This window comes from Rhinolophus sinicus, chromosome 2, assembly GCF_057876585.1.
Source record: "Rhinolophus sinicus isolate RSI-liver-muscle chromosome 2, RSI-T2T, whole genome shotgun sequence".
NCBI classification, from domain to species: Eukaryota; Metazoa; Chordata; class Mammalia; order Chiroptera; family Rhinolophidae; genus Rhinolophus; species Rhinolophus sinicus.
In genome coordinates, this window is record NC_142502.1 from 89,265,595 (window position 1) to 89,279,203 (window position 13,609).

Genomic DNA, 13,609 nt, shown 5'->3' on the forward strand with positions numbered 1-13,609 from the left:
ACAGTAATTTAGAAAAATAAATCAACCACTTATTCCTATTTTGCCTATGGCTCTCTAAAGATAAAACTATGATATTGGGATCTTTCCTTCATGTAATAAAACAAATACCTGAAATATTAAATAATGGAGTTGACCTAACACATCATAGTCATAACACACCCCCTAAAACAAAGTGACTGTGGTACCACTTAGATGTTTTAAGCTGCTCATAAAAAAAAAAAAAAAAGCTTTTGGGGCATAAAAAGTACTCTGTTTCTAAAACAAAACCCGCAACTTTAGTCAAGATTCTCCTATTCCTGGAGAAGAAATAAGATATCCTTATAGATAAATATTCCCATTCTGCTGACAAACCTATACAAGCCCTGAAATGAAAGTATCCCACATCTAAGAATATTTTCAGCTCTGTTTTGTTAGGCAAGCTAAGTTTCAAATATTTTTATTGGCCTGGCCATTAATAACATTTCTGATTGGTCATCTGTTGGGCATGCCCCACTGCCAGCCCAAATACTGTTTCTAGGATATGAAACCCTGAGCTAAGGAGCTCTAGCTTCCCATGAAAAGGGAAGAGGAACTAAAACAAAAAACAAACAAACAAACAAAAAGCCAATGGAGAAGTGCCTCTTGCCCCCTACCCCCCATCAACCAGCAATCAACCAAAATAGAAGACACAAAAGGAAATGGTACAAGTCAGCTGTCAGCACAGTTGAAAATTTAAGCACTGAAGACACTCGAGTAAACCCAAAAGTTAGCATTAAAAACCAAAAGGATTAAAGACCACAAACCTAAAGAGAGGGGCAGACGTTTGAAGCAACCCTTAAATCGTTTTGCCCCAAACCTTACTATTATTCTTCTTCAGGATATTATATCCCAAAGCCAAATGGCATCATTTCAAGTACAGTTTCCCCATCCCACCTCTCAAAGCCACTTTTTCTGCCTTTGTAAAAGAAGAAAATTGAGAATACCTCACCCGTTTTGGAATCCTCACTTCACAACCCTCCTACTATACCAACTTGAATCTGGATTCCTTTCCAAAGCATCTTTTCATTGTTTTTGTGAATGTTATGTGGTTCTAATGAATCATAAATGACTGAAGCTAGGGATTGTTGACACCAAATATAAGAACAGGTCTTCTCCAGCATCGATAAGAAAGGGTTACTGTAGTTAAAATTGTATCTCCAAACACCAGTTCTTGTGATAATTACAGATTGTACTGTTTACACATTCAAGCTCCTAAATTTGTAGCATGTGAGTGGCATTTGGGCCTTTCGACAGCCACACTAATCGCCAAGCATTCTCTCAGTGACTGTCAGAGAAGAGGGGGAAAAATTAAGCAGCTGCAATACGCCCGAAATGAGTTATTGTAATTACATTTAATTAGTTTAATTAGTTAATTATTTTGCTTACAGCTGTACAAGAGACTGCAAACATTTGTTAATATCACATGCCCTTTAACAGTATGGGGTGATTCCACAGTCACACTAAATCATGAACGCATATGTAGGAAGATTTAGTAATGTGCATAGGCTGTCTCAGCTTCTCAGGATGCGCATATTTAGTAACACATTTGGCACAATTAAAAAAAATAAGAAACAACTCATAAAACACACAGACCTGGGAACAAAATTACCACCAAAAAATCAAATACAATAACAGGGAAAGAAGGAACTGTCTCAATGACATAGGGTCTAGTTAACAAACTCCAGTTATCAATGAAATAATTATGGCACATTTTTAAAAGCAGTGTTTCCCAGCTAATTCCGTACATGATGGTAGTTCAATTATTTAAGATTGCACCTAGAATTGCTGCCAAATGTACCATGAGAAAAATGGCAATAGTCTCTATCCCTCTCTCTCTCTCATCCGGGTTTCTGTCTAGTTCTTCCTTCCCCCTTTTCCTTCTTCCCTACGTGTACTTTCACCCAGACAGCCGCTGTCCTATAATTGTGAACAAACATTTGTGTCTTATAAAATAATGAATTCCCCCAAAGTGAAAACTCATCATAAGGACATGAATGCACAGGAAAACTTTGTTTACTTTTTTCAGGGGGAATAATCCATACCTTTTTTTATGACAGACTGGTCCAATAGATTCATGCCGCTGTTATTGGCATCTTCAACTGACTGTGAATATAAAAACATCACTATTCAAATTGACTGGATATTAAAGAATCGCACACATAAATCATGTCATTCCAAACTGGAGTTTCTGTTATTTCCATTTATATTAATTCACAAAGGGAGGTTTTATTATTATCATTATTACCTCCAAATCGACACAGAGATGAAATTTACCCAAATTATAAATTCTTCCAATGGAAGAAGAGGAAAAAGGAAACTCCGAAAGACATCTGGGATGCAGGATTGGTTTAGTTATTATATTAAACACAGATATTACATAGACATATAAACTTTTATATTATTTGCTTTTATGAATTGTGAAAATTTGGCAACAGCTGAAAGATTTTCACCAATATTAGTAAGAGCAATTTCAGTTTTCTATTCTGTCCCAGTGCATCTTAACCCCAGAGTCATTGTACAAATACATAATAGTTTACATCATGGGATTTTAATTAAAGTCTGTGCAATTTGGAATGGAATGCAAACGTAACCCATAGGAACATGTTTGCAAAGCCAGGACCGCACAGCCACTGCAGTCCGTACGTATCGTATCCCAGTGCGCTGTGAACTTCCTGCTGTACCACAGTCCCTGCGAGGAACCTGCACAATTTGCTCCCCCTCCCAACCCTGCTGCTGCTGCTTCCCAGCAAGGAGCACACCTGTTAGGAAGGCTGTAACTACAGACACACAGACACACACAGGCCCGGAAGTTCCCAGTCAGAACTAGGTAATGGCAAAGACCATTCATCTCCTGTGCCACAGTTTCATCTCTGAGGAGTTTCCACCCTGGGTGTTGGCAACACTTCTGAGTGGAAATGGCTGTGGGAATGAGTTTCTAACTGTCAGGATGCAGGAGCACAGAGTCCCGGCTGTGCATCCCAGGGCCTCCAAAAGCCGTAGATTCCTTCCCCTACCCGCCAATGTAAATAAATGCTAGGTCTTTCTAAAACGTACAGACAGCTGTTTTCCTTGATCCACAGAAACCTAAGTTTAGACCAATTTGTCACTCACTTTACAAAGAAGTAAAAAGCAAAGGGCTTGAGAGGTGGTGTTTCCACAGCACCTCCCACCCACTCATGGCTGCATCCCCAGACAGGGTGTGTTCATCATAAGGAAGCGACTCTGTACCCCAAACAAGCAACGTATTAGAAACGAAATGATCTAATCACGGAGAGGGCATGTTAATTTGTTTCTTTTCGTTTTTAATAGTCACTCTTTTGTTCTCAGAAAGGTGAAGAAAATTGCGATTCTCAGTAAGAACCATTTACCATGTTGCAACATTCTACGCACATCTTCAGAAATACCAAAAATCTTTTTAAAAACACTTCATCTAACTTATTCGAAACTCCTCAGGAGACCCACCACGCACACGCGCACACACACAGGATTCACGCCTTTCTGTGCTCACGTGTCTACAGTGGCAACTTGTCCACACAGTACAGAAATATTCGCTTGTGTCTGTGGGCGGGCCGACCCGCGACCTCACCCGCAAGGACCAGTGCGCCCCCCACACCTCACCCTCACGTCTGTACGTAAATATGTATATATGCCTCATCAGCGACGTGGGGTAGTTGTGGTAGTTAATGAGAAGGCTCTTGTCTGATTTTCTATCTAATTACGGCCGCCTGCTGGGTTTTTGTACAGGATATTCACGCAGCATGCTGGCGCTTAATCGTCACAGGGAGGATCGTAAAGATTTAATTAGGACTGCATGCGGAAGCGCAGAAAAACAACTCAGACTCGTAATTACTAGACTTCTTTAGTTAAAAGTGATACCAGGGGTTGCTTTAAGACACTGGGGTGTGTTTGAGTGTGTGCGTGTGCGTGTGTGTGTGTGTGTGTGTGTGTGTGTGTGTGTTCGCGCGCGCTCGCGGCCGCGCTGGGGGTTTTGACTTAGCATCCTTATATGTTTATACTCATGGGTGGTAGAGGTGATGAGAGGTTAGAGAGCAAAGATTGGAAGAAAAAAAAGAGGTGTTCATGGCAGCTAAACCAACTCCAAACTAGGTGTCATCTCACTCTTTTTTTCTCATGCTGTTTTTGAGTTTCTAACACACTGTCCCTTCCCCCGCGCCCCCCCCACACACACACAATGGGTGAAATGTAGCATACCCAGAACCCAAACAGCGATTTGCTAGTTTAATAGCTCCTGTGAGTAAATTGAAATAGAAATTGACAGGGTTTTATAGTTTCATTTAAAAAATATTAGAAGCATTTGGTTAATTAGCTCTCCTCTTCTCTCACGGGTGGGGCGGTGGCCGTGTGTGTGTGTGTGTGTGTGTGTGTGTGTGTGTGTGTGTGTGTCTGGGTCACATAGCTACCCCCAACCCTTGGCCAGGTGACTACCCCTCGTTGTGAGGCCCACTGGTCTGGCAGCGCCCTTGGGCTCTGTCTGGCCCACGGCTGGGGTGGGGTAGAGAGGATCTGGAACACACACTAGGCCCTTGAGCTCCAACAAGTGACTGAGGTCCAGGTCCAGGCATTTTCTGGTCCCTTTTAAAGACCTGGAGCAGCCGACCCATTCCCTAACTGCAGGAAACGTTGAAACTCCCGTTCCTGTAACTTTAGCCCCCGTGCTACAGATCATGAAGTCGGAAGTGGAACCTCTGGAATCCGGGGGGTTCTGGTCCTAGGTACATCTCCTCCCCTTTCTTTGTCACCTGCCTTGTGTCACATCAAGCACACCTCGGCCTCAGGATGCCTGTCATCTTGGCGAGAACTGAGCTCATCCTTGTCTGGGACAGGTATGGGGTGTATCCCCCACGACCCTTTGCACTGGGGGTCACCCAGAGAAAGTCCTGTGGGCCTCCCCACCTCACCAGACTACCAGCTGGGATGCTTCTGGGGAAGGAATGGGAAAAGGTGGAGTGGGGTGGAGAATACATGATGGCCAGGGGCCTACACCTTCTCTCCACCTCTGCCATCTGTGTTCCCAACCACAACAACGACGCATGACAAGGGTGTTCTCCCAAATGCACGCTGACCTGGCCCTGTTTTTCTCTTGCCCTTTGCATTTGGCCAAACACTCAAAACTGCTCACAATTCTGCAGTTTTGAAAAACAAAACAAAAACAAAATCTAAAACACACACGCGCGCGTTGGGGTCCCTCTTTGGGGAGATTTCCTGGGTTCAGTCACCTGAGCCTGCAGGGTGGGGGTGACACAGCCAGTGTTAGCATTGCCCACAGCAATGGTGATGAGCTGATCCACTTTCATTATCTAGCACTTCGAACAGTACTCAGAAAGGTTAATTTAAAAACTTTTCCCCCAGACACATTACCTCAATGCATTAAAAAAAAAGCAACTATTAAATATTTCCTTTTTCATATGATATTCTGAAATGAGTAGTATCTCCAGACAGGGACAGTCAAGCTCAGTTAAATTAACAAAACTATCGTTCTTATTACTATGGGTAAATCCAGCCACAGATCAGGTGATGCCGTCATTTTTGGAAATAATAACTGCATTTCCTTTAAAACAATAAACCATCAGAGACCACGCACAGGCACCATTTGATGCTGTTACCGCATTTCAACTGTTCAAAATACATTTTTTTCAAAAAGGTAAAGAAGAAGGAATTGTACACCTTCCCTTTCCCACTTAATTTTCCTTCACTTCAGAGGTTATGTCTAAAATGATGCATAATATATACAACTATGCCAATGAGACTGAAGTGTCAATTAAATACCTTTCAACCATATTTATCTTTTCTGGAGACTATTTAAACTAAGGAGCAAAAGGAGACCTGCTCAGAATCACCCAGACAGTTTTTAGACATCATTTCTTTGATGTTTCATTGTTTAGTTTAACCAAGTATTCTCAACCAAATCAGGCTCCATTGTGTAGGCTGCAGATGGGATAGTGCGTGGGTAGGGGGAGTGTTTTGAGCCTTTTGTTTTAAGAAATAAACACGTGATGCCTCTTCAGTTGGGATGGTAGCACTGGGAGAAGAGAGTATTAATGGAGGGGGAGGACTGAAGAGGGATGTAGAGAATATTGCTCGACAGCCATTTAATGGACCAAAAGGTGAAAAGAATCTCTAAAATGGTATGTGTCCTCATGGACTCCCAAATAGACTTATGGCTTGCTAGGTCTCTGCCCACAAATATTCCATTTCTCAGGTGATGAGTCTGGAACTCAGTTATCTTGGAAAAGGGCTCTGCAGCTTATGGGACATTCAAAGTAATACCTGGTTTGGACAAACATAGCGGCATGTTTTTCTTCCAATGTGCACTGTCATGCTTAACCAAGTCTTTTCAAATCCAGCAGGAACCTCTGGAACTGACAGAGGACACTGTGCCTCCATGCTGCAGCCCCAGCCCTTAGGCATCTGGGGTTCACCTGCCCTGTCATCCTGCCAGGCCCACTAAGGGACGTGCATGAGGGGAGTGCATTGGGGAGGGTACCCAGCTTGCTCACACAAAGCGTTAGAGAATAGGAAGGAGTGGGGAGCTAAAGCAAGACAAAAACATCTAGCCTTGATTCTGATGATCTTAAATTATCAAACTACACTACATTTTTCTCCTTCATGATTTCATTTCTAGTGGTTCTACCGTTTATAATTGCACCTCCAGAAACCGCCACTTAGAGCCATACACGTACACGCATAAACAGTTATATAGTACTATGTCGTGTCCAGCTGGTCCTGTTCTACAGATGGAAACTACCTCCCCCAAAGGAGACAGTTGCCCCACCCCCCAGAACTCCCCCCCCAGCATTCTTTATTTATTTATGTATTGTCTTTTTCGTTTGTTTGTTTGTTTGTTTGTGGTTACCTGGACGTCTTCCATTCCGGGATGGCCAAGGCCGTGCAGCGAGAGACTGTCACCCATGCCCGCATCCAGGCCGTGATGCGCCGAATGCAGCAGCACGTCGGGCCGTCGGACCGAATGGTAGTCCCTCCGGGGGTCGAGGCCCGAGAGCTGGGGCAAGGCGGCCCGAGGCTGGGGCAGGAGAGAGCCGGCTTCGGAACCCACTTCTTGCCGCTGCCGTTGGCCCCAAGGGTGCTGCTGGGGCTGGTGCAGTGGGTTCAGGGAGTAGGGGTCGTTGACGTGGGAGTAGGGGTCCTGGCTCTGGTGGTAGGGGAGCGGCTGGTAGGGGGGCGGGAAGTAGGGCGGCTGGAAGTCTGACGACGGAGTGTGGGACAGCGGCGGGGCGCTTGAGTAAGGTCCTTGGGACACCGAGCCCAGCTGGGAGAGCCGCGAGCTATGGCTCGGGACGCCATCGTGCCGGTCCTGGGAGCAGAGAGAAGGAGAGCGAGAGAGAGCGAGAGAGAGCGAGAGAGAACGAGAGAGAGAGAGAGAGAGAGAGAGAGAGAGAGAGAGAGAGAGAGAGAGAGAGAGAGAGAGAGAGAGAGAGAGAGAAATACAAACGACAAATGGAGAAGCCTGGCTTCCGTATGTTCTTCCCGGGACAGGGGAAGCAAGAATCCGAAACTTATACTGCCAAGTTGACTCAGAGGGCACAGGGATTCAGCAATTCCACACGCAAGGCTTTGGGGGGGGGAATCACCCACTTAACCAACATCTGAGCCTTCAGTTGGGAGTGCAAAGCCAGCAAAAGGAGTGAAGGTAAAATAACTGCGTGTGGAGGGAGAGTCTAAATTCTTTAATTAAAAATATAGGAAGGAGTCTTACATATAATATTTGCTCTCCTGGGTATTTTAAACTATTTTTTTTGTGTAACTCTTCCAGAGGTCCAAAGCATAACAAATAAAAGTTCACACTACTTGCTATTCTGCTCCTCCAGTTGAAAACCAACTTCTGCCTTGACTGGCAACCCAGCCCAGCTGCCCAGGAGCGCCCCACACAACCTGGTAATTCCAGGAGCTCTGAAGAGTCTGCCTGATCTGAGTTCCTAGTCACCACTCCCTCCCCAAGAGGAATTAATTTAAATAGTGTTTGATTGAAATGGATCTCATTGGAAATCATATCCTGAGCCCCTGTAAAATTGAGTTGTGGTTCACAGGAGTTATTTCTAAGGTTGCTTTTCTATACCTAATGCTGTTCTACTCCAGGGTGTGAAAATGAAGGACCTGGGGTTGGAAGGGAGAGAAAAAAAAAAAGCCCAAACAACTTATTGTTGGTCCTATCTGGAATGGTAAACTAAGTTGAAGAAGGAGGCATGTGTGAGAGGGGTGTTTAAGTTTCTCCCTCTCCTCTGTGGAAATGCCAGGTACAGTCACCATGGTATTTTGGAGAAATAGTCACCTAAATTTCTAAACTGCAAAGGCGAATAAAAAGTTTTTCTGTTCGGTCTCCCCCCTCCCGAGCTGACTCTTGGAGCTCAGACAGAGAACACACAATGCAGAGAGAAGCAGCTGCAGCCTCGTCCAATTATGGTGCTAAATTACCAAGCCAAAGGCGCTCAAAGGAAGACAGAGACAGAGAGAGTGAGACACGCACACAGACCGAGAGACAGAGAGACAGTGAGAGGAGGGAGCATGCAATTCTGGTACAACGTGAATCCAAACTCACCATGGATGAATAGGTGTGGACTAACATCTGGAAAAAAAAGCCTGGTTACTGCTCAAAATCAAACAATGATTTCAAAAAAAAAAAAAAAAAAAAAAAGATCAAGGAGTCCAGCAGAGAAACGAGCTGGACACAGGAGCTGAGCTTGAGGTGTTTCCAGGACAAGCCATCAAAAAACAACAGCACAAAAATACCCCTCCCCACACCCCCAAACAAGATTGGTGCTGCCTGTCACACACAGACAGAGCTGTTCCTCGGTCTCTTGCTGTCTTTTGGGCCTTTTTTCTTCTGCCGGTCCTCGGGGCTCCAGATGCAGTCCTCTTCCACCCGAAGCTGGGCTCAGACTGCTCCGGCGCCCCTTCCTCCCTCCGCTTGCCTACACCGCCTCATAATAATTGATATTCATGACTATTAATATTACACGAGTACTTTAAAGGGAGAATGGAGGACAAATGGAGCGTGAAGCAGCAGCGAGCGCAGAGCTCCCCTACTATTGTAAATGACGTTCATTCAGTGGAGAATTACTAGATGTAATCAGACGAGGGGGCTGGCAAAGGCAGACTGGGGAAAAAGTTTAGCAGGAAAGAGGCAGAACTTCAATTAACTGAGCCGGGGACACGCGTAAAGCAGCCTCTGCTCTCTTGGACAAGGCAGTGAGGGAGAGCATCGCTGGGGGGCTTGTACAGAAAGTAGGTGTCCTTGTTCCTGGAGAGGGGCTTTCCTAATGGGAAGAATTAATCACCTTAGGTGCTTTGTGTGCAGATTAAAAAACAAAATAAAAAGGCGTTGCCTTCCTTCTTGGAGGGGAGAGAAGTAAACCGGTGTGCCTGGTTGTTTACAGTGACGTTTGCAGACCTTCACTGAATATTGGAGATTATGATTATTTGTTAAAAGACATAGGTAGATGGGGGGCTTTTCATCCCTTATGCAGCCTTCCCCTCTTTAATGCTCATAGTCTGTGATTTTTTTTTTTACCACAATTTAAAATATATGCAATCAATCCTCAAGTACACTAAACTTATCCTTTCCAGGCAAAGCCAGGGGCAACAGAAAACCTTTTCGGATGTTTCAGGAACCCGTTCAACTGGCTTGACTGCCATTTCTGTTAAAGTTCAACCTTCCTCCCGACTTAAATAGGCTTCTTCTACCAGGCTGCGGGCTCTCCTATATTGCTGAGCAGAAAATTTAGGCAACTAGGAATACCTGCGATATTCTGTCTCTGTCTCTCTGTCTCTCTCCTCTCTCCCTCCCACTTTATCTCTCCCCCTCTTCCACTCCACCCCTTCCTCTTCCTCCCTCCCTTCTTCCTTCTCTCCCTCCCTCCTTTCTCATTCAGCCAGTTTACTTTTCTTAATCAAAGACCGAGTTCTAGCCTGGTTACTATTTAGAACCCACTGAAACCCTCCCTGTGTGTACCCCGAGTTATTTACACCGTGGCCCCGTCCCCTCCAGTGTCATGCCCACTTCGGCCGCTCACATTCTTTAAGGTAGTTCTAGCGCCTTCCACTTTACCATTATCCTGCTTGTTAAAGAAAGAAAGGAGGCCGAATCGAAACAAACCCCAGAAGGCGGAGTCGCGGCTCTCGGTTACAGTCAATACACAACCACAAAGAGGAAAGGAAAACCCCAGTCATTTGCAGAAAGACAAATCTATTTCTCTCTTTCTCTCTCTCTCTCTTTCTCTCTCTCTCTCTCTCTCTCTCTCTCTCTCTCTCTCTCTCTCTCTCTCTCACACACACACACACACACACACACACACACACAACACCCCCCCCGCAAAAAAAAAATTAGGATTCAGGGCTGGCCAGAGCTGGGGGGCACTGGGTGCGGGCGGCGCTGCCTGCGGGATGCAGCGTGCGAGCCCATCTGTCCGGTAGGTCTGGGCTAGCAGCATCGGTTGGAGCTCGCAGCCGCTACTGTGAGCGGCTGGTTCCTAATATCTGCAGTGCGGCTCGGGGCCGAGCTTTCCGGAGTCTTTCCGGCGCGGCAGGGTAGCGTTTACCCCACTGGGTGGGGAGCCTCTGTGCGTCCCACTGCGAAAGCTTCGTCCGACCGAGCACTGCCCGCGCTTGCCGCACGGGACTTGGTTTCCCTTCCTCTCTCCTTTCCAACTTTTCCTCTTTGCAAATCTCCACTGCCCCCGTCTCCAACTTCAACCTTCCCCTTCCCTAAATCCCCTTCGCCTTTCCTCTCCACTTTCTCCAAGCTTTTCTTTCTTCCCTCCCTCGACGTCTCCTCGGAGTCTTCGCTTTCCCCTCTTCCCTTTGAACCCAAGTCCGGGTCTCCGAGACCATCCCGCTCGAGGGCTAGGACCCGCGGGCCGCTGCCGGCCGGCCCTCGCTGTCCAGCCGCATACCCCTCGCCCCGCCCGGCCGCCCGCCTGGCCAGCGAGAAGCCTGGCCGCCGCTTCGCTCCGCGCCGGAGATCAAGACGGCATCGCGGGCGCGGCCCAGCTCCGCCAGCTGCGGGCGCCCGGGACTGCGGGCAACTTCTCCAGCCCGAGGGAGACTTGGGCTAGCTCGTCGCTAGAGAACCGTGCGCACTGAACACTGACCGAACCTTTCGTTTAAAATGCCCAAACGTTGGGGTGTCTGGGGGTAGGTTTGGGCGCACTGACCCTCAAAAAAGCAAACCACAAGAAAAGAGAAAATTAAAAAAAAAAAACAAACAAAAAAACTTGTCTGCTACGGCTCCTTGGCTTGTGCTCTGTCGACATCCATCTATCCACTTATCTACCTCCTTCTTTCTAATTTACCGTCCTCTACTTGGATCCGTATGTTATCGATTTCAGAAATTTTACTGAAAACAAAAAAATTTAAAGCCCGAGTCTGTTACGATAAGGCTTGAAAACCTAATTCTGTCCCACACTCAAAACGAGGGGAGCCTCTGCCTTTATAGCAGTCTCTGTTTTCTCTGCTCACATTCAGTAGCTCTGCATTCCCCATCAGAGTCTAACGGGAAGGGGGGGGGGCGTGGGGAGGAAGAGAGAAAGAAAATAAAAGAAAAAGAGAAATCTTCTAAGTTAAAGTAGTCAGATTTCAACTTTAAAGTCCTTTTTCAGAATAGCGAAGTCTCCCCAAGCCAGCTTTTCTGAAAGTTAGAGAAAGCTGAGAAAACCGACCGGAAATCTACGAGTAAATAGCTTAAAAATATATATCAGTTGGGGTGTCAAGAAGTTCAAATTCTCTATCTGCAAAGCTCTAAGATGCATCTGGGGGTGTCGGCTCACCTCATAGATATCTTCGTACTTGACATTCTCCACGAGCTTCCAGAGCATGATGGCAGCCTGGTCTCTAGGAGGTGAGTGCATTCATGTGAGGAGCAGATGTCTGGCTTCTCAGGACTCCGCTGTCTGTAATGATCCATCTATAATTGGAAATGGGGGATACACACCAAATCCGACGCTCCTCTCGCATCGCAACTTATATCTGTTGTCTCAAACAATAGGCTGGAGAAGTAAGCCTCAGCAGAGAGAAAAACATTACACACACAGGAGTTAGATGCAACCCACAGACATATATATTATAAAAATCATAAACACGTATTTACACCCAGACACCCACATTTAGTTATATAAGCACCCCTGGGTCACTGCAGAGTCTACAGACTGTAAACACGCATTTAAAGGAAAGATGGTTGTTCAGTGTGATTAATATAAATATACATTTTAAAAACCTCTATATTGAAAAGGATGAATCATTGTAGCCACTAACTAAAGTCTTTAAAATTCATAATGAGCAACCAGGGGGCCAACAGCCCCCCGTTTCTATTTGGATTTTAAAAGGACTATTACTGAGATTTTTCAATACAAAAACTCCTATTCATGTTTGTTCCGCAGGAGGGTATTTTGAAGCTGGATTTGGGGATTTTAAGGGTGATCTCTCTGTGTTGATGACTACACAACTTTTTTTTTTTTTAAACTGTACCTCTGTCACTGTAGAACAAATAAGCCAGTTCACCACAGTCACCATTCTAATATTTTCTGGTCATTTTGCCCAATACATTTGGTACCTTAAATACTGTATGAACACCTCATTCTGTACCGTTTGTCGTTTTAGGGGTTGTTTGTATGTATTTTCAACAGATTCCATGTGCCATTCTTTTCTTGGCTGCAGTCTCCATTTTATGAAGTTTTTTTTTTTTTTTTCAGATGTTGGGAGCAACATACACACGCACACAATTACACAATGAGTGGATTTGGAGCCTTCTTTGCAAAGACACAGGACATTTTATATTTGCATCTGTTGTCTATAACGTTTAAGTGGTTTTAATCATGGAGAGCCAAGAAGTGGTCCCCTAAACCTTTGGAAGGTTTAAGCAGAATGTTCTTCAAAGACATAGTGAAAAATATTTTGGGATTGGTGGGGTTTTGTTTGTTTTGAGTGCATTTTTTCGTAGTAAGGTGATTTGTATAGTTTTTTTTTTCTTTTAAAGGACAGCATAAACAACAACAAGAACAAAGTTAACCAAACCTCGAAAATGAGCGCCTTTTAAGGCACAGGGTTTCCGAATTTCATCACGAAGTGAACATTCGCCTCGTTCCTTTTTTTTTTTTTTTTTTCACCCCCTGTATTTTTCTACTCCTTTTCAGGGTGCGGAAGGATCCCCACAGCCAGAAGGGAAGTCCTGTGGAAGATCTCTACCCCTGGGGCAGAAAATAAATGACGGGAGGGAATGAGGAGGGACCAGGGCAATTTGGGGTGGAAGTTATTAAACCTGATAAGAGTGAATCTGCAAACGGCGATTGTCTATAAATCTGAGGACTACTTGGCGCTGCCGAGTGCGAGCAGGGACAGATACTCTTTGAGGAGAGGGCACCGGACAACGGCAGTGGACATCGACTCTACAAAAACCAAGGAGACACTTCATCCAATGCAGAATGAACAATTCGGCAGATTTCTAATTTATTTATTTATTGTTTTCACGATAGGTGAAATGAAAGGAACACAAAGAAGGTGCTTCAGAAGGAACTTCAGAAATAAAGGCTGTCTTCATTGCCAGTTCTAATTTTTACGTTTT

At 45.2% G+C, this 13,609-nt stretch overlaps 1 protein-coding gene across 6 annotated transcripts in view; it reads right to left on the reverse strand.

The window, feature by feature from the left end:
• The window catches only part of TFAP2B (transcription factor AP-2 beta), a 29,627-nt gene extending 17,140 nt beyond the window's left edge, over nucleotides 1-12,487 (reverse strand). The window contains exons 1-4 of one of the 6 annotated variants that reach the window (XM_019734783.3): nucleotides 11,820-12,487; nucleotides 8,594-8,620; nucleotides 6,893-7,351; nucleotides 2,061-2,121 (exon numbers count right to left, since the gene is read on the reverse strand). In XM_019734783.3, the coding sequence (XP_019590342.1) occupies nucleotides 2,061-2,121; nucleotides 6,893-7,351; nucleotides 8,594-8,620; nucleotides 11,820-11,900 (628 nt within the window). In that variant the 5' untranslated portion in view covers nucleotides 11,901-12,487. Of the gene's footprint in view, nucleotides 1-2,060; nucleotides 2,122-6,892; nucleotides 7,352-8,593; nucleotides 8,621-8,829; nucleotides 9,852-11,819 lie in introns of those variants that run through there. The other 5 variants (XM_074333059.2, XM_019734786.3, XM_019734785.3 and 2 more) reach the window with 5 other exon arrangements.
• Nucleotides 12,488-13,609: the final 1,122 nt, after the last annotated feature.